Source organism: Schistocerca cancellata, chromosome 4, assembly GCF_023864275.1.
Source record: "Schistocerca cancellata isolate TAMUIC-IGC-003103 chromosome 4, iqSchCanc2.1, whole genome shotgun sequence".
NCBI lineage: Eukaryota > Metazoa > Arthropoda > Insecta > Orthoptera > Acrididae > Schistocerca > Schistocerca cancellata.
Window position 1 is genome coordinate 117,638,458 of NC_064629.1, and position 24,800 is coordinate 117,663,257.

The window sequence follows — 24,800 nt, forward strand, 5'->3', positions numbered from 1 at the left end:
TATCAAAAAATTTGTTCCTTTTAACAGTTTCTTCTGCTACAAGGTTTAGACCAAATTATTTGTTTAAATCATTAAATTAACAAATGTAGTTATGTAAACAATGCTTTTGACAAAACTGTTAATTACTTTGGAATTAAGTGCTGACATTGCAAACATGTTTTCGAATAGAGCAAAATAGATACTTTAATATTACTAACATTTTGTCTTCTAAACATTTATAATTATTATAGAATTTGTATTTGTTTATATGTCAACAATAGCAATTAAGTTACAAAACAGTTACTGATTTCTCCCTACAATGAATGATACTAACTAGGCATAGTTGAAATGAATTAGAAAATCAGTTACATACATAAAACTAAGCACAAAATTAGATCTGGTGTTAAATTCTTTAAAACTGAGGGCCAACCTTTCTCTTCTATGAAAATGCAGATTCTATTCACATATGCTAATGATAAATAGTTAAAAGTAACAAAAAAAATTTCATGAGGCAGACGGCAAAACAAGAGAGCAATTAAAATTATCTCAGCTTGCTTCATCACAGCATCAAATTGCCTTCTGGGTGGAGTGGCCCGATAGTGGTGTGTTCATGCGCATTTGTAAAGAAGGCTGTGGTCGAAAGCTAAATGTGTAACAGTCTTTCTGTTCCGCCTGCAATTCAACATGTCATCTTTATTGTGAATAGCAATCTATCCTTTTCATAATATTGTAGATTTTTCAACCTGGACATTCCATTGTTTAAATTATGAAGGATAAACTTTCAGATCTAATTATTTCTATGTCGTTATTTTATCTGGAAAATAAAATTTCAGAATGTGCACTACAAAATTATAAATAAATGCTTTCTCTACTGTGTTGAGCTGATGATATTTATTCAGTTACAAATGTCTTCCTTTCACAAATTTGTAAATCTATTTTTATAACTATAATACATTTACTTATAACCTTTGGGAATTATAAATTGCAGACATATAGAAGTCACACCCAAGAATGGGAAAGAGTTTATATTCAGTGTGCGGTTCCATCCTGATGTACCTCGGGGCCATGTTGGCTTCAGCTTACCTCAACGCAAATGGGCAATGTTGTCACTAAATGAAGAGATACTGGTGAAACCATATTATTTTGATCCTACTTCCAGTTCAGAGTGCTTGTGCACCATTGTTCTAGAAGCAGATTTTCTGCAAAAGAAATCGTGAGTGTAACACATTCATTCATCCTGCATTATCATGATTAAACACAGTTTCATATTTTAATATTCTATACATAATCTGTGTTGTTTCTGTTTGGAAGTTCAACAGCTTGCTTCTAGGAGAAAGACCTCACTTCTTTATTTATCTTGGTGAAAGTACTGGAGTCAGAAAGGAGAACAAGACAATTTGGGCATATTTAGAAACACTGTAAATTAGTCATTATTTAAAACTGTTCAAAATTTTCTTGGCCTTTTCCTCTCATTAATGGAAATTGACACTGTACTATAAATATGAAAGCTCTTTTGTAAACTATTAAATGTGCTCAGGGAGATTAGCCCTTACTCTGTAAATATTGAGTTGCTGAAGATCGTCCTATATTAGAAACATTTTCATATTTGCTGAAAATTGTAAAATATTTTGCATGCAGTATCTTCAATTTTATTTGTGGTATAAAACTAACAAAGACATTGTGTCTCACATTTCCAGCTGCCTTTTTTTTAATTAAATAAATATGTCATTTAAGTTGAAAGTGTTAGTGCTTACATTAAATGTTTGGACTGCAGAATTGAAGTTGGCATTGAAACACTAATTTTCATCCTGCTTGGAAATTTTGAGACGTATGAAGCAGAAATAAAGTTTAAGTAAAAGTTAATTACCTTGATCAAAATGCAAGTAATAAATGAATTATAATGTTCTGACTTTGTGTTGTCAGTGAGCGATACACTGGGGTTATTTTATAGCTGACCAGCTGACATTGGTACTCTAACAATGACAGTATGTGATTAGGCACAGTTGATAGATGCTAACTTCTTCACTGAATCATTATTTTGCTTAGGTGTACAGGAATGGCCCAGTGTGTTAGAAGGAAAACAACAAAAATAAATTGAAAGGCACTACACTGTAGAAACCATATACAAATACTGTCAATTGGTTTGCCAAATGTGCAGAAAAATAAACATTAGTCATGTGAGAAATAGACTTAAAGCTCAAAGATGAGTTGGTTAATATACTGTATACTGAAATATTAATTGGAAGGAGCTACACTTAAATCTCATTCTGACTCTGCCTTACATGTCTTGCTGTTTGCTAAAATGACTATCCTTAAGGAGAGTAATGGCAATTGCCCTCCTTCCTTTTTGTCTAACAAGAGCAATGCACACAGTTTGCTCACATGTAAGACAAGAAAAAGGAAACGAAAAGAAAAATGTCATTTCGGAATGGTAAAATTGTGTATGAGCAGGACTGATGGTGATTTGTTAAAGATGTCACATTTTATGCATGGATGTAATTGTCATCCATGAGGAGAGGTAATTTTGGACACCAGGTTGTACTGTATGTGGAAGTGCTGTGTACTTGAAGAAAGGCACATGTTTGTACTTCTGTGAGGATTTAGTATGGAATTTCCATCATGCCATAAACAATGTAATGCTGTATTTTATATATAACTCTTGCTCTTTACAAATATCATTTTATCACAATGAGATGATGATACTTGACTTGCGGGCTATTTCTTGAAATCTGAATGGTGAAAAGTGTCACCAGGTATTTCCATACAGTAGTAGTTACCAGTTTACACATTAGTACTGTGTGTCAAATCTGTCATCTGTGCGGGGGAGGGGGGGGGGGAGAGAAAAACACACACACACACACACACACACACACACACACACAAACAAACAAAGAGTTGGCAATATACTTTTTCATCTGAGTTTTGTACATTTGCATTAGGCATTCCACCTCACGATTAGATTGTGGCTGTAATGGTGGGGCAATTATGTGATGGATACCATGGGAATCACAAATTGCTGCAAACTCTTTCTAGATGTGGAAAAATAACAAACTATGAACAGAGAGTGAGTATATGCGTCAAACACCAACAGCCAATAACCATTGAGAAACGGGCCAGTGAAATCCACGTGTGTACAGTCTCCCACACATGCAACGGCATCAGCTAAGGAGACGATGACACTCTGGGAGCTGCTTGAACATGAGGCAACCAGGCGAGTAATGTCACCGTCCAAACCAGGACAAAACATGCATTGATGGGTCACCACTTTTGTGTGCAATACACTCCAATGATCTGCTAGTAATAAACGGAGAACCTCCAAATGAAACACTGAGGGGATCACAAACCAAGAGGCCGTGCAACCCGTCTGTAAAAGCAGAACTCTGTCCACAACAGAGAATTGATGTCAAAAGATCTAATAATTATGGAGGGGGCAGACGCACGACAAGATGGTGAATCTGACCAACCATGTTGTATGAGTGTTATGACTTTCTGCAAAATGGGATCCAAAGCTACAGGCTTCACAATCAGTGTGCTAGATACATGAAAACTATCAACGTTCTGCTGTGCGGCAACATCAGTTTGGGAACAAAGGAGTTCCTCTGGATGAAATCCTGGATCCGGACCAGCCAGCAGGTGGGACAAAGCATCAGCATTTGCCTGTTGATTTGTAGGGCATAAATGAATCTTGTAGTTGTAGTGTGAAAGGAAAAGAGGGCAGTGTTGATTGTGATGTGCTGCTTAAACTGGTAATGATGCAGATGGACTGAATAAACCAGTGGTTTGTGATTGTTTCCCAGTTGGAATTTGGTACCATAGAGAAAAACATGGAATTTATTCGCAGCATATACAATTGCCAAAGCTTCCTTTTTTACCTAAGAGTACCTAGTTTGAACAGGAGTCAGCATTTTTGAGGCATAAGCAATAGGCCACTTGGAGCTATGGGCATGTCTACGAGCCAGTACTACCCCCAATCCATACTGTGAAGCATCCATTGCAAGAACCAAGTGGAGACCTGGTGGGTATGTCACTAACCAGGGCGCAGACTGCAACTTGGTTTTAAGGGTGGAAACCGCCATTTCACAAGCCAGCAACCAGCAAAACTGAGTCCCTTTGCACAGCAATGCATGTAACATCTATGTGATTGTTGCTGCCCTTGACAAAAATTTATGCAAGTAGGTTGACTTTGCCTAGAAAAACCTGAAGTTTTCTGACCGACATAGGGTGTGAAAGCAACACACTAGCAGAAACACCTTGATGCAGTAGTTTGAGACCCTCGCAAGAAACTTCAAACCCAAGATAAATGGTAGAAGGCTGAAAAAATTGACATTTTCCTAAATTATACTTCAACTCGGCTGCTTGGAGGACAGAAAAGAATAGAGATTTTGTAAATGTTCCTCAGCAGTAGCACCAGAAACTACGTCATCCAAATAGTTTGCACAACCTGATACTGAGGCTGTAAGTTGTCCCAAAAAATGTTGAAAAATAGCGGCAGCAGTGGCAACTCCAAAAGGCATCCACAAGTATTGGTACAGTTCAAAAGGGATATTGACAACTAACATACATTGTGACTCTGTATCTAAAGGGATTTGAGAATGGGCATCCGACAAGTCAATATTTGAGAAATATTGACCACCTGATAACTTTGCAAAGAGTTCGTCTGGATGTGGTATTGGGTTTGCATCCACTGTAGATTGTGCGTTTGCAGAAACTTCAAAAGCGCTGCAGGGGCATAGCCGGCCCATCGGTTTCTTTGCTATAACTTAGGGGGTAGACCATTCGCTTGATGCAAAATCAGAAATCTTTCTTTGCTAACAGTGTATCTGAAAACATCTCTGCCTGTTCCATCAGTTGCAAACAACCTGTAAACAGACTCGTTCCCCGACTTGAAAATGGCTGAATACACTAATAGAACAATTAGGTCCTTCAATTCAATGACATCAACATCTTGTAGATAGGCCAAGCAATCATTAGCATACTGTGCTCTAAGCTTGGATATTTTCAGATTTGTCCATCGAATGATTTTTGTCTAGAATGTCTAGTGTAAAGAACAGTTTCCATGCCTCCAAAACAGCAGGGTTTTCTCAAAGACTCTTTGCCATCTGCCGCAGTCCAGGAAGCTGCAAGACAATGTTGTGTTGCATTGTTCTTACGTTAGCTGGTGGCTGGTTTTTTGTTCATAGAAAACATCTGTTCTTACCGAAGAAGTTAGCTCCATCGTCATCAGCTCTCACACCTTCATCACTTTCAGTTTCCTGCTCTGAATTAGTGTCGTGATCACTAAATATCTCAAAATCAGGGTCATTATCGCTGTCATCAAAGTCTTCATCCAGAGATTCAATGGAGTGATCTTGAACATCCACATTCGTCTCACATAACACACATTGCATAGAAGGTCCAGCTTTCCCCGCCATGGAGAAACAGTAGGATGCAACAAAAACGCAGCGCGCAAACACTATGCTACGTCTGTGAGACCTCTGAAGGCGAATAATTAGGAAACAAAGTGCAGCAACAATGTAAGAATGCTGGCACATGTAGCTTGTCAGCCAATAGGAAGGTACACAGAAGAGTCCATTTGGATTTGCAGGGGTGTGAGAAATATCTCTACACAAAAATTTGTAGCTGTCTGAGATGGTCGATAGTAGTTAAGGGTTAAGTGAAGAGGCAGTTAAACACTTATGCTATTTGCCTTTCACTCTTGTAGATGCAGGAGTTTTACCTGGCAGATAATATGTACTTATCTATGGAGCAGTTTGCAGACAATGGTGATGCGTACAGAAAAGTGTCATTGATAGGAAATTGTTGAAAAAAATGCAGATACATTTGAAGTTGATCAGTGCCTGTGCAGAGTTTGGCAACAGATTTTATATGTAAAGAGCTATCTTTTATTTAAGTAAATGAAAATGTCCCATGTTGTTTGAGGATGAAATCATTGATAAGCCTCTTAGATCACAACCATTAAGTATTTAGTAGTGCCTGTCTAGAACAAGTAAGGGTGGAGAGGCCACTTGAATCCAGCTATGTGGAAAGCAGATTCTAGACTGATATTTATTGTAGGAATTGTAAGGAAGTGTAATTCACACACAAAGAGAACACTTACAAAACCCTTGGTTGGCCAGTTCCTGTGGATTGTTGAATGGTCTGGCACCTTTACCATGTTGAATTGAAGGATGCTATGCATGTAAGGCCTAACAACATATTCCCTTTTGTAAGTCTTGAAAAATTTAATAATCAACACATTAAATATCAATAAGATTTTACAATAGACGTCCAGTAGTAGAATAAAATATTTTGAATTGTGTATGTTACAGTGTATCACTGGAGCCATACGACACAGACCTGATGGCCCGTGAGTTCTTGCTTCAGTTCTCTGGCCAAGCTTTCACAGTTGGTCAACAGTTGGCATTTAGTTTTCAAGATAAAAAGCTACTGGGACTTGTAGTGAAAAGCCTTGAAGGTATTTTAATTTTTACATTGTCTTCTATAATAGCAGTTTCATCTAGATTTCCAATTTTCCATTTATGCAATTCCAAAAACATAAGTGTGAAGTGTGGATAATTAATTCAAAAATAAAATTACAAAGTGTTGTTATTAAGTTTTGAGGTTGTAGTGGGAAAGGAAGTGGAAATTTTACTGAATGAAATATGTACTATTCCTTAGCACTAAGTGACTGTATGATGTCCCTTAATCTGAGCCATGAAACTGAAATATCTTTGATTTTGTGATATTAGTGTAAGAACATTGAAAATATTGAAGGAAACCTAACAGTGGCCATATGTAGAGGTAATTGGTGGTGTTTCATGATTGTATTCACACTAAATATTGTTTGTGCCAAACCTGTCTGCAATACTTTCAAGGGCAGGCCTATTGCAATCTCTTTTGATTGACCAATCTGACGTTGCTTCTCTTACTCAACCTAAACCATGTTTTGCACATTCCTTTTACAAATGTCATCGCAAAGTACATTACATGTTCAATTTTCATTTTTTAAAACAATTCTACTTCCTTTATTGTGAACCAGGAATGAATCTTTATACTACATGTTTAATTTATTCTGTGTATTTCTAGTGACCTGTGCTGATAACTATAGTAAGTTCTGTGTGGAGAAAAGGCTTTTGTCAGATTATTTGCCAAGCTGAACATCCAGGATACTATGAGAAAATAGTAGTGTAGAATATAACAGGATTAAGTTTTCATTTTTTTGTCTTCATAATGTGACTGTCAAATGTATTTTTCAGCTGCTGATTTGAATGCTATCAAAGCTGGCCAGGATGCTAAACCAAAGAAAACCAGGCTGGGAAGATGCTTAGGTGACACAATTGTCCAGTTTGAGAAGGCAGAAAACTCTTCTCTTAACCTAGTTGGAAAAGCCAAAGGGTATGTGTTTAATTTCTTCTGTCGCCATTCAGTGTGTGTGTGTGTGTGTGTGTGTGTGTGTGTGTGTGTGTGTGTGTGTGTGTGTGTGGTGTGGGCGCGCGCGCGCCGCCGCATTATTGTAACTGTTACTTACTTTGTTGTAACCCATTGTTTCCAACTCGTGGCATTAAGAGTAATGTCTTCCCTTATAACTCTGAAGAATGTGTGGTTCTACAGCTCTTTTTACAAAATTGTAGTATTTTGTCCAACTCATCTAACAAATACCATAAATTTTACTGTGTATGTGACCTATTCTTTCACTTTCTCCAATGTTTCTTTGACCTTATGTCCCAAAGATTTCAACTTCATCTGCAGTATTTACCTTTCCAAAAACAGTTTAGCTTTTTTAAACAAAACCTGTTTTGAATATTTTTCAGTCTCCAAACCAAAATTTCAAAAGAATTGTTTCTTTTAACATCAAATTTCTCCACACCCATATAAGGCTGTTGTAAGTAGCAGAAGTCTCTGCCATTCTTGCTTGAAATGAAAGTTTTCTTTTTCTTAATTTTTTTTGGTTAAAGCAGACTTTCAAGACACTATCCTCTCGCAGGAATTACTTGTCAAGGGCTAAAGTAATGTTGTGGATTAGTTGGGTTGGGTTGTTTTGGGGAAGGAGACCAGACAGCGAGGTCATCGATCTCATCGGATTAGGGAAGGATGGGGAAGGAAGTCGGCCGTGCCCTTTCAGAGGAACCATCCCAGCATTTGCCTGGAGTGATTTAGGGAAATCACGGAAAACCTAAATCAGGATGGCCGGATGCGGGATTGAACAGTCGTCCTCTCGAATGCGAGTCCAGTGTCTAACCACTGCGCCACCTCGCTCGGTTTGTGGATTAGTGTTAACTACCATATCCAAAGATCTGGTTTCACTCTTTGGTTTGTCCATGGATTTTTTTCTGCTTATGCTGGTCCACAGTGGATTTTTTGCAGAAATCAGAGTAGGTTCTGATGCGCTAAACATGAATATCACGATTAAAAAATGTCTCCTAGCTCAGGGTTACAAGTGAGATGGGACTTTGTCTCACTTATATTGCTACCATAATCAACAGGACATACACATTAATTGAACTTATGTAGTTCATTCATGCTGTTTCTTTGCCTTCCTCTTGTGGATAGAATATGGAGTATTTATTTGTAGAATCTAGCAGAAATCAGCCAGTGTAGCAGTACTCCACTATGCAGTGTACCACTGTTCAATGAGAGAAATGTCCTGGTGCAGCCACTTGCTGTGCTCATCACTGAATGCACCACAGATCTTTGGGAACACGTTGAGGCAGGAGTAAAGGAGGTGCATCTTCAGGGTCATGTTGCAGCCAATTAACTTATAAGTATAAATGAGTTCATCTGCAAGGTCCCTGTAATTTTCGGCTCTCCTGTTACCCAAGAACAAACAATGTTGTCACATTACAAAAACAATGCCATGCTTGCAGCTTGATCAGGGGTTATAGTGGACTCAAAGTGTGTCCCCCAACAGCTGGCATACCAGTGGGCCGGTGAATACCCCCATGTCTCCTTTGTGATCTTCTCTGTGCTGAGTCATGGCAATTTCTTACACAAATACTGAAATCCTGCTTAATTCCTGTGGTCAGCCTTAACAGATACTATCTTGAGTCCCAACTTGACATGCAATGGTGGAAGAACAATTTTGTTAAGAGTTCACTATAGGTTCTTTGGCAATATTTTTTGACCTATGCACCAGAGCTGTCGGTGGAGGTAATTCTCTCTGTGTGTAGTGTTTTTCTCATGTGCGACTTTTCCACTCACACAAATAGTAGCAATACTTGCACACTCAAAAAATTGCAGTGACTTTCAAATCTCCACGTACCAGCGATTCACGCTTAGTGTAATTTATTTTACAATGGATCTTAATACGGTGTAAATGTCTTAAGATTTGGTAGCATATGCGGCAGGGATGGATGGGCTTTCATTACCATTGTGAAACAGTACTGGCTTCAGGCTTGTTTTTGATCCATCTATAGTGAGTCTCCACTCATCTGGTTTGTCTGTAATGTTCAGGTCTTCCAACAAACCATCAGTGCCACTGCAGAATGTAATGTCATCTTCATTACTGAAATTACACTAGAGCTTTTTCTGATGCTCCTGAAACACAGACAAAATGTACTGGCCAGTGGGGAGATTAAACTGCAACAATCATGAGGCCAAGAGTCCAGCTTTATGGTTTGGAAGATCTAAATCCGTAAACAGATCACTGAGTTTACACTGTGTGATTTTGTGTGGTTCTCAAGACAATGTTGTTGTACATGTTGGGTCAGTATCGCTGGCAGATGATTGCACGTTTTTGGCTGATGTGTCAGTTCACCATCATCAGTATCACTGCTTGATGGTAGTACACATGAGGGAACAGGACCTGGCAATCCTTTGCCATGAACCACAGGCCAAATGACAGACGGGATGTTTTGTGTTAGCAGAAGAGCCAACACTGTGTTACAAGTGGAGGCCGAAATGCACGTGTTTTAGCTCACGCAGGCTGGTGTGAGGAGGGAAGAACTATACTGACGTGAGGTCTGGAACATAAGGAATGAGAATTCAGAAAGCGGATGTAATTAGTTTGATACTTAACTTTAATCCATTAATGATGAACGTTGCTCTTGACTGCACATGATTCACAATATTATCTGTTCAGAATACATTCTTGAAGACAGTAATTATAGTAACTGAATATGGCGCCTTGCTAGGTCGTAGCAAATGACGTAGCTGAAGGCTATACTAAACTGTCGTCTCTGCAAATCAGTGCGTATGTAGACAGTGAACCATCGCTAGCGAAGTCAGCTGTACAACTGGGGCAAGTGCTAGGAAGTCTCTCTAGACCTGCGATGTGGCGGCGCTTGGTCTGCAATCACTGATAGTGGCGACACGCGGGTCCGACGTATACTAACGGACCGCGGCCGATTTAAAGGCTACCACCTAGCAAGTGTGGTGTCTGGCGGTGACACCACAGGACGTCAGGACATTGAATTCCTCTTCGTCTTGGTATTGACCCCATACGAAAATAACAATCTGATGTGCGATGTGTGGATTTGTGCCAAACTGCAAGTACACCAAACTTTATGCAGATGTTTTACCATGCATCCAAACATTCAATGCAGATGAACGTAAGGTGCAACATAAGCGTAGAGCCACAATTTATCTTTGTCTCCCAACTTGACACCTGAAATCCAAGGCATATGCTTGTTTCACTGCTTTAGTCACTGGTCACCTTCTTGAACCATAAATAACATCATCTCAGATGTTAAAAGTTATCAGGTTTGTCATTGCAGGTGCAGGGCTTTTTTGTGGGAGTATGCACATGCACAATAACACAATTCATCAGTTTCAACACTTTACCACTCATATATTCACTGCCAACCATAACAACACTCATTCCAGTAACAAGAGAACTAATGTAGCACAAGAGCAGGCAGCCATGACAAACGACAATTAAAATTGTGTCTTGTTTCTACGTTGTACAAGGTTTACATGACTGGATGGTGTAAACCAGTGTTGCCAAATTGTACTGGAAACTCACTCACAGCAGAGGAACCATTCTCACAATGCCTTAGCATGTAACTTTTAAAATGTTCCATAAGTGAGTCTGCGAAGCATAAACACCTTATTTACTTGTAACCCTGAGCTAGGAGACACTTTTAACCTTAATATTAGTGTTCAGCACATCTAAATCTGCTTCGTTCACTTCTAACAATGATTTGTAATTCCTTTTTTTTTACTGTAAATGTTTCATTTATGTATTGGCTTCTATGAAGATATCAGTTGCTCTGGTATCTGTGTAAGTCAACATACTTCAAACAATTTGGAGTATTTTAAATAGTAAAATGCACCACTGGTGTCTGTGAAGCACACATACAGGAATTACTGTGAGTTTTTTTAAACACAGAAGTTAATATTTTGTCAGTAGTTTTTTTCTTTCTTCAACTTGCTTGTGTGTATGTCAGTTGTCCATCTGCATGCGATTAGAGTATTTTCTTGATTTCTGCATATTTTACTGGTGTGTAAAGTCTGTTACTATTCAGTAATATTAACAAATTGTGTTGCTTCTTTTTAGGACTGATCATGTAGATGGTCATTGTCTAGTCTGTAGACCAAATACAACTGTTTCAAACTTTATTCCAAAGCCATCACTTGTTTGAGTATGTGGTGCTCTACTATAGACGGAATGGAGGATGTGTAACAACACAATCCGTAACTGCTTGAAGCCATTACACAAATACAAAAACTGTCTGTCAGCTCGCTCACACATGGCCTCAGCTGACCGTGTGCGATATTGTTTGTCACGGAGTTCCCACAGAGCCGCCCCCCCCCCCCCTCCCTCTCTTCCCTTTGTGCAGAGCACGGAGAGTGTACGCGTGTGTAGTGCAGAGGTGATGAGATGACATGGAGGTGGACAGGTCGTCAGGGCACCGTGGGGAAATGATGGGTGTGTTGGTATCTCCTGCAGAACCAGTGTATGTCACACATTGTACAGGTAATATTCGTGAAGATGTGTGGACACAGGGTGGGGCAGCTGAAGCGTGACTGCATGGTGGTGTTGGTGTGGTGGAGAGGTCACTTGGGCCATGTGGAGCCAGTGAATGTGTGTGATCTGAAGGGGTGGTTGAGCAGCTGTCACAGTGAGGAGACTATTGGCAGAAGTGGTAAGTGAGAGTGATCGTATCAACATTGGCGGTGTCTTAATGGTTGTTTTGAAATTACAGGTGATAGTTGTCTGCTGTCTGGTGATCCGAATGCTCCCGTCGACAAGTAGTTCATTGTCAGTCAACTTGTGATTAAGGTCTTCAGAGAGAAAATCTTGAACATAAAGCCACAACTGGAAAGCTCAGCATATGTCACCAGGAGGGGACGAGTCATTGGCCAAGGTAGTGAAGGGTGTTTGTTAGATATCACCACCTGCTAAAGCTTCTTGCAGAGTCCATGCTGACTTAACACAACTGACAGACACAGTCAGTGTCATAGGTTTCCCATGTAATAGTATGTCAAAGGTACAGTCATCCCTTCAAAGTGCCATTTGGGGGCCCGAGTATGAGGTTCGTAGGTTGGTCAGGTTGTGTCACTGTGTAACTTCACAAACTTGCAGAGCCTTGTGGAGGAATTGAACAGGTACTTGAAAAGTACACCATCAATAATGTACTGCCATGTTTGAGCACCAATCTTAATTCCATATGGCATGAGCATAAACTCAAACAAGCCTAAAGGTGTGACAAATATCTGTATTGTGGATACAGGGGTGTGCAGCACAGTGGCGTTTGCCAGATAATGAGTTAAGTCCAGGATTTTTCAGGATTGGGTGGCTTTGCAGTACACTATGGCCACTGAGAACTCTTGCCACTCAACCTGACATATTGGTCTCTTTTGGGAACTAATTAGATGGGTGAAGTCCGGGAACAGTCAGAGGGCTGTATGATGCTAGCCCATGTGGGAGTTAATCTACTGCTGCCTTAGTGACCCTGAGTAAATGGGCAGTAGGTTATTTGGTCTGTGATGTACTGGGGAGGGGAGTTAGGGATTATCATATGAACAGTTCAGTTTGCAATAGGGCACTGCACAAACAAGTCTTGTGGGGGAGAGCTCAGGCACATCAAAGGGAAGACAAGAGAAAAGTGCAGTAATGACCTTTGTAGCGGCAGATGGTGCTGATGCTGTACGTGTATCTGCAGATGACAGTAAAGCTTCGCAATTGGGTCGGTGCAGGGAGACAAAACATATGTTGGAATCGGGCGAAGGTGGTCGATGAAGATGGCCAAGGCAGTGCTGCGCCACTAGGAGTTAGTCTTCAACTTGATGATGAGTCTGTCACTTTCAAAGCTGTTGCTTTATGAGTGTAAAGATGCAGATGGGACAGAGAGAAAAATAAAGATGTATGGGCACTGGAGATAAAGAAGTTACCTAGGAATAAGTGTTTTGGTCCAGACTTTGGAGTAATTTCCCTTTCTCTCCTGCACATTTATATTTTTCCTTCACATTTTCTTTCCCATTATTCTTCTCTGTAGTAAACTGATAACATTACTGTTGGTGAAACATTTAGATAACAAATTGAAACTTCTACTTGCTTAACATTGTGTATATATTTGAAAAAAAGTTCAGTATTTGGCCAGTAATAGTTAAATTTTTTTGCAATTGTTTGTACAAAATTATGACAAGTCTTTACAAAATTTTCCACATACTAGTGTGGCAGACATTTGTTACTACACTGTCCAGTCATATTAATGTGGCCAGCAACTACATTAGATGTTTATATGCAGTACCTACTCAGATGGCAGCACTTGCAGTGGTGGGTGTATAAAGTGAGTTGGGGGAGAGGGAACGGACAACAGTATCATAATGTGGAAACGGAATGATTTATCTGATGTTCAAAAGGTCATGATCATTGGCTTTTGGACAAAGTATTTCCCAAACAGCTAAGTCTGTAAACTGTTCAGTTGCCACCATGGTTAAAGTATACCGTGCATGGCAAAACGGCACTGTCCTAGACTGGCACAGAGGGAACTGTGGTGCACCACAGTATGTAGATGATTTGGGGTGAATGATAGCTGTGAGATGTGTACAGATGAATAGATTTATAACTGTTGAGCAACTGAATGCTCAAATGAACAAAGGAGCTACCAACAATGTCTCCTCAACAACCATTCAGTTCATTAGATGCCTGCTCCATGCACCCATGCTGACTGCTTTTCATTTGTGACAAAGGCTGGAATTTGCATGGCAGTACTGCAACTGGACATCCGCTAAGTGGGGACAGATGGCCTCCTCAGATGAATTAACATTTTATGCTCCATTGGACAGATCACTGTTGGCATGTACAGCATAAAAGATTTGAAAATGAACACCCTGAATACTTTATGGTCCGGTGAATTTTTTCATGCCATTGCCTTGGTAATCTTGTTATTCTGGAAGGCACAGTGGATCAACTCAGGTATGTATGTATCCTTGGGGACCACGACCACCCCCACACGCAGTCGATACAATGGCATCTGCCAGCAGGACGAAGCAATGTGTCACACAATCTGCAGTGTACATCGTTTGAAGAGCACCAGGTGAGTTTACTGTACTCCCCTCGCCACTAAGTTCCCCAGATTTAATCTGTGGGGCCATGCCAATAGGCCTGTTCGCACTCAGGATCCTCAATTGAGAAACTTAGTGCAGCTGGCCATGGAAATGGAGTCAGCATGGCTCCACATCCTTGTTAGTACCTTCCAGAAGATCATGGACTCTATTCCTGCATATCTCGCAGTGGTCTGTACTGCAAAAGATGATTATAGAGGCTTTCAAAAGATGGTCACATTAATGTGACTGGTCAGTGTAGCAAAGAAATGTCTGTTGGTGGCTTAATCCATTGTTGTATTGAATACCATACCCGGCATGATTCAATGACCTCAAAGAGAAGCAAACACATTACAAATAAGGATACTTTATTACATCAGCTCAAGCTGAGATTCCTGCATTATAAAGTATCTGTGCACATTTAGAGAAGATCAGCATGTGAGCAGCTAATCTACAGTTCCAATCACTGTGCTGAAATTGAAACTTGGCATCACTCATGCTTGTGTGTGTGTCTCTGGAGTACTGGTGTGCAAGAATAGGTTGTTGTTTCCTTATCCGTTTGTTTGGTAGTTAAATGTAAATTTGTTGAATAGAAAGTCTAACAGTATAATGTGGTACTGAATAGACCATTCACAGCAAATTAGCGTGACATTAATTACCTGAAAAATTTGGACAATTACAAAACATTAATTTTAAAATAAATGTAAATTACATTGTATGCAAGATAATAGCACACTGATAATATCAAATAGTAGTACCTGCGTTGTTGATGATTTCTCTCTCTCTCTCACTCACTCACTCACTCACTCACTCACTCACACACACACACACACACACACTCACTCACTCACTCACTCACTCACACACACATTCACTCTGGAATATTTTCTACTACTTTGTGTCATGCAAGACAGTCGCAGTGCAGATCTTTTCCTGTGTGCTTCTTTTTTTTAACCAAACATTTCTCAGATGGAGTGAAGTACTTTAATAGACTTCAGAAGGCTCTTGAATTGTAAATAATGAAAGTAACTAGAATAAAATAATTTCTTATTGACTATTAGTAGTGTTCATATATTATCTTTCTGTTTACAGTAAACAGCCACGGCAGTCTATTATCAACCCAGACTGGGATTTTCAGAAAATGGGAATTGGTGGTCTGGATAAAGAATTCAATGCTATATTCAGACGAGCTTTCGCATCACGTGTTTTTCCTCCAGAAGTGGTTGAACAATTAGGTAAATACTACATACTTGCCATGTTCATTGCCTATAAATAGATTGTAAAATTTTTCTGCAGCATTTACACTGGTAGCATCATTGAATTAAGAACACCGGCCGGAGTGGCCAAGCGGTTCTAGGTGCTACAGTCTGGAACCGCGCGACTGCTACGGGCGCAGATTCGAATCCTGCCTCGGGCATGGATGTGTGTGATGTCCTTAGGTTAGTTAGGTTTAAGTAGTTCTAAGTTCTAGGGGACTGATGACCTCAGAAGTTAAGTCCCATAGTGCTCAGAGCCTTTTTTAGTTAAGACCAGAAGAGGATGCTGCATTCTAGTGTAATTAAAAATAGTTGAGAGCCTAATCATATCTTGTGTGGTACAAGGTTATACTGTAAATCAGGAATACAGGTTTTAATCAGATTGATGATTGATTGATGGATTTCCACAGGGAGACTAAAGAGTGATATTAACCCACAGTTATCCACACTGAAACTATGCTTGTGTGGCTTCTCTTCCTGTGATTTTAGTAAAGCCAGCCAGTACCTTTAGAGTAATATGAGATCTTTTTCTAATTCTTCATTAGACACAACTTCTTCAGGAATTAATGACCCAAATATGCTGTGTTTTTTGGCTTTCAACACTTCACATTTGAAGATTCAATGTGGTCCAGTTTGATCCTCCTCACTGTGCAGCCTGCATTTAGGAACTTCTTTCTCTTTCTCTATACAAGTTGTGTTTACAGAAATTCTTTGAAAATACTATTCAAATAGCCGGAAGTGCAGACCAGTAAGACCAGTATCTCTGTGTTATATTCCATAAGATGACTAGTGCTAAGACAATGTTCTGCAGTAGCAGATTTACTCAGGTGTTGTAAGTGTGTTTGATCCTTATGCCCAGTGCACTGGTCCTCAACAGTCCTGATAGTCTGACAAAAATGACATACCACAGCTGCAAGAAATATGGTTGACACCTGCCATACGCAAAGAAAGATCACCCTTTATGGAATCCAAGAGGACTCTAATCTTTGATGATGGTCAAAAAACACATTTCACATCATATTTCTGCAAAATGCAATCAGTCCTATTGGAAATGCTCCCTGCATAAGGCAAAAAGGCTATAGACTTTGGTGCGACCTTGGTATTGTCATCTCTCACGGTGTGCACATTTGGTAGATAGTGCAACACATATCTGATCTGTAGTTTGCTGTAACCATTCTGACTAAAGGTAACCTCAGGAGGAGCTAACTCAGTTGACAAATTCCCAGGGCTTGATGACCTTGTCCTTGTGAACCAGGGTATGAAGTACCCCTTCATGCTGAGCTGGATAGTGACAATTATCAGCACGTAGATACAAGTCAGTGAGAATAGGCTTCCTTTAAATGGCATACCCTGATGTACCATCAACCTTCTTCTTGACCAACACATCGGGGAAGGGAAAGCAGCCATCCGTTTCCATCTCCTTAGTATGAGTGTAGATATTTTGCTTAAACAAGAAGCTCTGCCACATTGTGCTGGTAGATTTTGAATGATTTTTTAATTTTTATTTTGTATTAAATTTCACTGTCATCACAGTGTAATCTGAAATGAAATTTATTACTGTGTTTTGGGACACAGGAAATCCAAAAATTGTGCATGAAGGTGGATACATAATTTTTAACAATGGAACTAACAATTATTTTTAATACATGTGAAGTTATGACACCATTTAAAATGCATTTAAATAAAATGATATATTAAAAAGTGAGTCATATGAAATAGCCTTAAATAATTTTATGACAGTAATCAATTCTGATAAACTATTACAAAATTATTCACAATTTTTTCCCTGGGTATTAAACTGAAGACACTTATGTTTGAGTTTCGTACTGAATTTGGTCACAGTTAGTTTCTATGGCATTATTGTGGGTGTATTTCATTATAATACAATGGTGGGAGCTGTAATCCAATAGATAAATCTTGAAATGTAGAAAAAACAGAAAGCCACTATTCTAGAATATGTTTCTTGCCTGCTTGAGTAATTACCCATACGTTTTATGTGCTTAAAAATCTGCATAGTAGATGATATTCCCCACCAATAAAATAATCAGTCCTAGTATAATGTGTTTTTAGAAACCTAATTTTTGTTTCAAAATAGAATTACATTAGTTCACTGTTTACAGGCTGCAAACATGTGAAAGGCATACTGTTATATGGGCCTCCAGGTACAGGAAAGACACTGATGGCAAGACAGATAGGCACAATGCTTAATGCTCGTGAGCCTAAAATAGTCAATGGCCCCCAAATTTTGGATAAATATGTTGGTGAATCAGAGGCCAACATTAGACGTTTATTTGCAGATGCTGAGGAGGAGGAAAAACGAGTGAGTAGAATATATTGTGTAAAACATGAAGATAACTTTTATTGGTTCATGTCTTGGGACTTTGCTAACGTGAAATTCCTAAGCTTAAAAAATATATGCTAAATATAAGTAATTGTCATTCTGTAATATCATGTCAGTTAGATTATGTCACTATTTGAGGTGTACTTTCTTCTTGTGATTCCTCTTTAAATAAAGCCCATTGAATGCAGACTCGTGGAAGATTATATGTGGTAAGAAACTGAGATACTTACCACTACACAATAGGAACTTAAGTCCCCTGCTGTATTTTTTCTGTCTGTATGTAATGCTAATCTTGAAAGATACTGTAGGAATTTTGATACTGTTTTCATTAACAGACTCAAGAGAAGGGTTTGTGTACACGATTTATTACTGCTACACCAGGTAAGTCATCTGACTAAATACTTAGTGCTATCCCCGCAAAGCTGTGGTAGGATATTTGTTTATTGCAGTTTACACACAAAATAGTCTAGATCACATTTTTTATTTAACTGTAATTACCAATTTTGGCCAAATTTAACCATTCTGACATCTAAAACTGAAATATAGTATGTTATCTAGTGTGGGTCTTTACAAATGTAATGATGCCACGAGTTGACATGTTGTTATTACTGTATTAAGAATCAATATAGTCAGATTATTAGTAACATGGGAAAGAAATCTGACTCTGCAAAATTGAAAACTTAATGTGAAACTCTGTTAAAAAAAGTTCATTACTTGCATGTTCTGTGGATCATAATTGTGAACACTATGAAGTGGAACTAGTCAGTTTCACAATTATAAAGCACTCTCTTGGTGAAAAATATGGTAGCATGCTGACCATTTACATAGTTTCCACAAGTGCGAGATATATATATATATATATATATATATATATATATGAGAGAGAGAGAGAGAGATATTTATGTACATGTTCAAAGCTAATTTTATCTTCAGTTAAATTCTTCACATCACTTACGTGGTCAAAGATCTTTTTTTTATGGCTGTATACCCCACTCCTTTTTGTCCCACATTAAGGCTGCATAATGAACAGTGTAAATCATACCTCCTTTTAGTATTACACTGAAGAGCCAAAGAAACTGGTACTCTTGTCTAAATATAATGTAGGGCCCCCACGAGCTCACAGGAGTGACACAACACGACATGGCATGGACTCAACTAATGTCTGAAGTTGTGTGGAGGGAACTGACACCATGAATCCTGCAGGACTTTCCATAAATCTGTAGTAGTACAGGGGGATTGAGATCTTTTCTGAACAGTACGTTGCAAGGCATCGCAGAGATGATCAATAATGTTCATGTCTGGGGAGTCTGGTGGCTAGTGGAAGTGTTTAAATGCAGAAGAGTGTTCCTGGAGCCACACGGTAGTAATTCTGGACATGTGGAGTATCACATTGTCCTGCTGGAATTTCCCAAGTCTGTCAGAATGCACAATGGTGAATGGAGGCAAGTGATAAGACAGGTGGCAGTTATCTCTCAATATTAGTAAGTGTAACCTACTGCGTATAACAAGGCAACCCCCCCCCCCCCCCCCCCCCCCAGGGGTCCACAACTCTTTTGTGAATACGTGCGTAGCGAGCACGGGACCCCGAGCCAATGTGGCCTTCCTTCCTTTCCGGGCTGCATACCTTCCCTTTCCGCATCCTTCCCCATCCCCCATCTTCGCCCCTCCTCCCCTCACCTCTGGCTCTTTCCTTCCCTTTCTCCCCATCTGGGAGTATGGTTTGTGCCTACGTCCGGAGACGGACGCTCGTAAATGTAACGCATTCTTCGCCTTCTTTACTTGTATGTCTTCTTCCTTCCTTTGTCCTTCTCTTTTCCTTACCTCTTCTCTTTACCCTTTTCTCCGCTGCAGCGTTTGAGATGTCTCTTCTTTCCTTTCCCTTTCTCTTTCTTCCTCCCTGTGCGTGTCTGAAGGCCGACCCACGCATATTTGTGCGTAGCCGGTGACGGGGTAACGCGTAATTACCCGCCCCGGGTAGACAGGTAGGACACGTAGGTACCTCCTGGTAACGGCCAGGCCCAGGGAGGGGTGATACCCGAGCTGATGCCTTCCGAAAGTGCCGATTGGTCCCTCCGTCCGTTTGTCGGGAGGTGTGACCTGAGGTGTGAACAATCACCTAAGGCGGGAGTGCCCTCAGAGAGGGCCCCCACAAGGGAGGAGCGCACCATCGGAGACGCCGGTAATCATGGGGGATTCTTCCGCAATGGTTTCCTCACCTTCCACTATGTCTGCTCACAAGCGTAAGTTCACTGAGTCTCAGCCACAGACAGTTATTCCATCGTTGCCACAGTTTCTTGTTGTTTCTCGGTCTGACGAAGGTCACGACTTCTCCACGGTCAACCCTTTCATTATTCAGAAAGGTGTCAACGCAATTGCAGGTCCTGTAAAGTCTTGTTCCAGATTACGGAATGGCACCTTGTTGTTAGAAACAGTCAGTGACCTCCAGGCACAAAAATTGCTGCATACTTCACTGCTCCACACCTTCCCTGTCCAGGTTGAAGCGCACCGCACTTTAAATTCCTCGCGTGGAGTCGTATATACACGATCCCTCGATGGATTGTCTGATGAAGAAATTCAGCACTACCTGTCTGACCAGGGCGTAACGGCTGTTCATAGAGTTATGAAAAGGGTTGACACGAACATCATTCCAACCCGCACTGTCTTCTTGACATTTGACAAAGTTCAACTCCTATCGAAAATCAAAGCAGGCTATGAGATAATTTCCGTTCGCCCTTACGTCCCAAACCCTATGCGTTGCTATCGGTGTCAGCGGTTCAATCACACCAGCCAGTCCTGTTCCAATCTGGCCAAATGTGTTGTTTGGCAAGGATGCCCATGAGGGTGCTTGTCCACCTCCATCCCCTCGCTGCATCAACTGTATGGATGACCAAGCTGCTTCCTGTCGAGATTGCCCCGTTTTTAAGGACGAAAAGCTCATCCAGGAAATCAGAGTGAAGGAAAAGGTGTCGACCTTTGCTGCTTGAAAATTATTTGCCAGTCGACAACCCACTGTGCCTCACAGGAAAATACAGCACTGTCCTTGCTTCTCCTCGGCCAACAAAGGAGGCGGCCACGCAGACTTGAGAAATCACCTTTAGTGCCACGATCCTCAGATCGGCCAGCGCAAAGATTGCCCGTTCAACCTCACCACTTTCGCCTGCCCTCTGTATGGCTCACCCTTCATCGGGTTCTGCTAAATCTCGAGCCCAAAAGTCAGACACCAAGACTTCGAAAAAAGAGCATACTCGTGAAGATTTTTTACGTACCCCAACTTCACAACCATCGGTTCCTCCTTCATCTAAACATCATATTTCCAAGAAGGCTACAAAGAAACCCAGTTCATCTCCTTCTCCACCAAGGGGTGTCCCATCTACAGCATCACCTGGCGGAAATCGCCCTCGGCCGTCTTCTGTGTCGCCGAGGCGCACTGCTGGCGGCCGATCAACCGGCCGATCGCTGGTGGCAGGAGCTGCTCCTGAACAACCTATGGATCAGGATCTTCTGCCTTCAGCTGAATGCCATTCCGTGCTGTTGGTCGCAAGCTCTGAGCAGTCGTTGAGTTGACGGCACCCTTGGTCACATTCCTCCATTTTCTGTTCACCCTATGTCTATTGTCCACTGGAATATCCGCGGCATTCGAGCCAATCGGGATGAATTGTCTATCCTCTTACGATCCTACTCGCCGGTCATCTTCTGTCTTCGGGAAACAAAGCTGCGTCCCCATGACCGCTTTGTTCTCCCTCATTTTCAGTCCGTCCAATATGATTTCCCCTCTGTTGAAGGCACTCCAGCCCATGGAGGACTCATGATTCTTCTTCATGATACTCTCCATTATCACCCAATCCACTTAAACACTTCCTTCCAAGCTGTCACCGCCCGTCTTTCCCTTTCTGGACACACGTTCTCTCTTTGTACTGTATACATTCCATCGTCCACACCAATGGCACAAGCTGATCTCCTTCATCTTCTTGGTCAGCTTCCATCCCCCTATTTGCTGGTTGGGAACTTCAATGCCCACCACCCGCTTTGGGGATCTCCACATCCTTGTCCGCATGGCTCACAATTGATAGATGTCTTCCACCAAGCGGATCTAGTTTGCCTCAACACTGGGATCCCTACATTTTTGTCTGCTTCTACGACAAATTTCTCTCATTTGGACCTTGCGGTCGGTACTGTTCCGCTAGCTGGGCGCTTCGAATGGTTCGCCCTTGATGATACACAGTCGAGTGACCACTTTCCATGTGTCCTTAGACTGCAGCCTCAACTGCCATATATGCGCCTGCGATGCTGGAAGTTTGCCCAAGCCGATTGGACACTTTTTTCGTCTCTAGCGACATTCGATGACCGTCACTTTCCTAGCGTCGTCGATGAGGTCACTCATATTACAGACGTTATTCTTACAGCTGCGGAACGTTCAATACCACGCACCTCCGAATTGCCCCGGCGCCCCCCAGTTCCTTGGTGGATCGAGGCATGCTGTGACGCAATACGTGAGCGGCGACATGCTCTTCGCGTTTTCCGCCACCATCCTACTTTGGCCAACTGTATCCGCTATAAGCAGTTCCGTGCGCGATGCCGTCATGTCATCTGCAATAGCAAGAAGTCAAGCTGGAAATTCTTTATTAGCTCATTTAACACCTTCACTCCCTCCTCGGAAGTTTGGAGTCGGCTTCGATGGTTCTCAGGTGCGCCTAGTTTCTCCCAGGTCTCTGGGCTCACTGTCGCGCATGGTACATTAGTGGACCCCGTCGCAATTTCTAACTCATTGGGTCAGCACTTTGCTGAGATTTCGAGCTCTTCAACTTACCCGCCAGCGTTTCTCCTGAAGAAACGTGCAGCGGAAGTGCAACATCTTGCTTTCTCCTCTCAAAATCGCGAAAGCTACAATACTGTTTTCTCCATGCGGGAACTCCAACATGCACTCTCTTCTTCTCGCTCCTCCACCCCAGGACCGGATGGTATCCACGTCCAAATGTTGCTGCATTTATCAACACATAGTCTGTGTTACCTCCTTCGCCTTTATAATCGAATTTGGACCGACAGTGCTTTTCCCAGACGATGGCGGGAAGCTATCGTCGTTCCTGTTCTGAAACCTGGAAAAGACAAACATCTCCCCTCTAGCTATCGCCCCATTTCTCTCACGAGTAGTGTCTGTAAGGTTTTGGAGCGTATGGTGAATTACCATTTAGCTTGGTGGCTGGAATCCCGCAGTCTTTTAACACCTGCCCAATGCGGATTCCGAAAGCATCGTTCTGCAATTGACCATCTTGTTGCTCTCTCCACTTACATCATGAATAATTTTCTCCGGAAACGCCAAACAGTAGCAATATTTTTTGATCTGGAGAGAGCATACGATACCTGTTGGAGGACAAGCATCCTCCGCACACTATTCTCTTGAGGCTTTCGAGGTCGGCTGCCCCTTTTTCTTCGCGAATTTATGGCAGAGCGCATATTTAGGGTGCGGGTGAACACTACTCTCTCCCGTACTTTCTCCCAAGAAAATGGGGTACCCCAGGGCTCCGTGCTGAGTGTTGTACTGTTTGCCATTGCCATTGCCATAGATCCAATTATGGATTGTCTCCTTCCTGATGTCTCGGGCTCCCTCTTTTTGGACCATTTTGTGATCTTCTACAGCTCTCAACGGACCAGCCTTCTTGAACGACGTCTTCAAGGATGTCTCGATCGCCTCCACTCTTGGAGCGTCGAAACCGGCTTCCGTTTTTCTCCCAGTAAGACCGTTTGTGTTAATTTTTGGCGACGTAAGGAGTTTCTTCCACCCTCCTTACATCTAGGACCTGTCAACCTTTCATTTTCGGACATCGCTAAATTCTTGGGTCTTATGTTTGACAGAAAACTGTGCTGGTCCTCCCACGTTTCCTATCTTTCGGCTCGCTGTCTGCGATCCCTCAACACCCTCCGTGTCCTGAATGGTACCTCCTGGGGAGCAGACCGAGTGGTCCTTCTCCGCCTCTATCGTACCTTTGCGCGCTCGAAATTGGACTATGGAAGCATAGTCTACTCCTCTGCTTGGCCGTCTATTCTTCGGCGTCTCGACTCTATCCACCACCGTGGATTACGTTTAGTGTCTGGAGCTTTTTACACCTGCCCTGTGGAAAGCCTTTATGCTGAGACTGCTGAACCTCCGCTGTCCAATCGGCGAGCAGTCCTTCTGAGTTGTTATGCTAGCCATCTGTCTTCCATGCCTGCTAATTCAGCCCATGACATTTTTTTCGACGCCTCCTTTGATGTAGGGTACGCAGGCCGCCCCTCCTCCCTACTACCACCGGGAGTCCGCTTCCGTCAACTGCTCCGTTCTCTTTCCTTCCGCTTTCCTAAAACCTTCTTGACAACTTGGGGTACAGCACCGCCTTGGCTCTGTCCCTGGATCTGCCTGCTCCGTGACCTTTGTCGATTTCCCAAGGATGGTACCCCTTCACTTGTTTATCGTCGGGCATTTGCTGCTGTATGTGCACAAATGAAGGAAGCCACATTTATTTACACCGATGGCTCGAAAACATCGTTAGGTGTAGGGAGTGCCTATATTGTTGGCGACACCCCAAATCACTTTCGGCTTCCCAACCAGTGTTCAGTTTATACTGCGGAGCTTTACGCTGTTCTCCAGACTGTCCACTACATCCGCCGCCATCAGCGGATACAGTACGTTATCTGCTCAGATTCTCTCAGCTCTCTCCTCAGTCTCCAAGCTCTTTACCCTGTGCACTCACTGGTCCACCGGATTCAGGACTGTCTGCGCTTGC

General features: G+C 41.6%; 1 protein-coding gene across 1 annotated transcript in view; it reads left to right on the forward strand.

The window, feature by feature from the left end:
• LOC126183560 (vesicle-fusing ATPase 1) overlaps positions 1 to 24,800 on the forward strand; it is a 106,117-nt gene that overhangs the window by 50,041 nt on the left and 31,276 nt on the right. Inside the window, exons 3-7 of the mRNA XM_049925638.1 lie at positions 968 to 1,192; positions 6,288 to 6,433; positions 7,215 to 7,353; positions 15,538 to 15,680; positions 17,822 to 18,021. Of these exons, the coding sequence (XP_049781595.1) occupies positions 968 to 1,192; positions 6,288 to 6,433; positions 7,215 to 7,353; positions 15,538 to 15,680; positions 17,822 to 18,021 (853 nt within the window). The remainder of the gene's footprint in view (positions 1 to 967; positions 1,193 to 6,287; positions 6,434 to 7,214; positions 7,354 to 15,537; positions 15,681 to 17,821; positions 18,022 to 24,800) is intronic.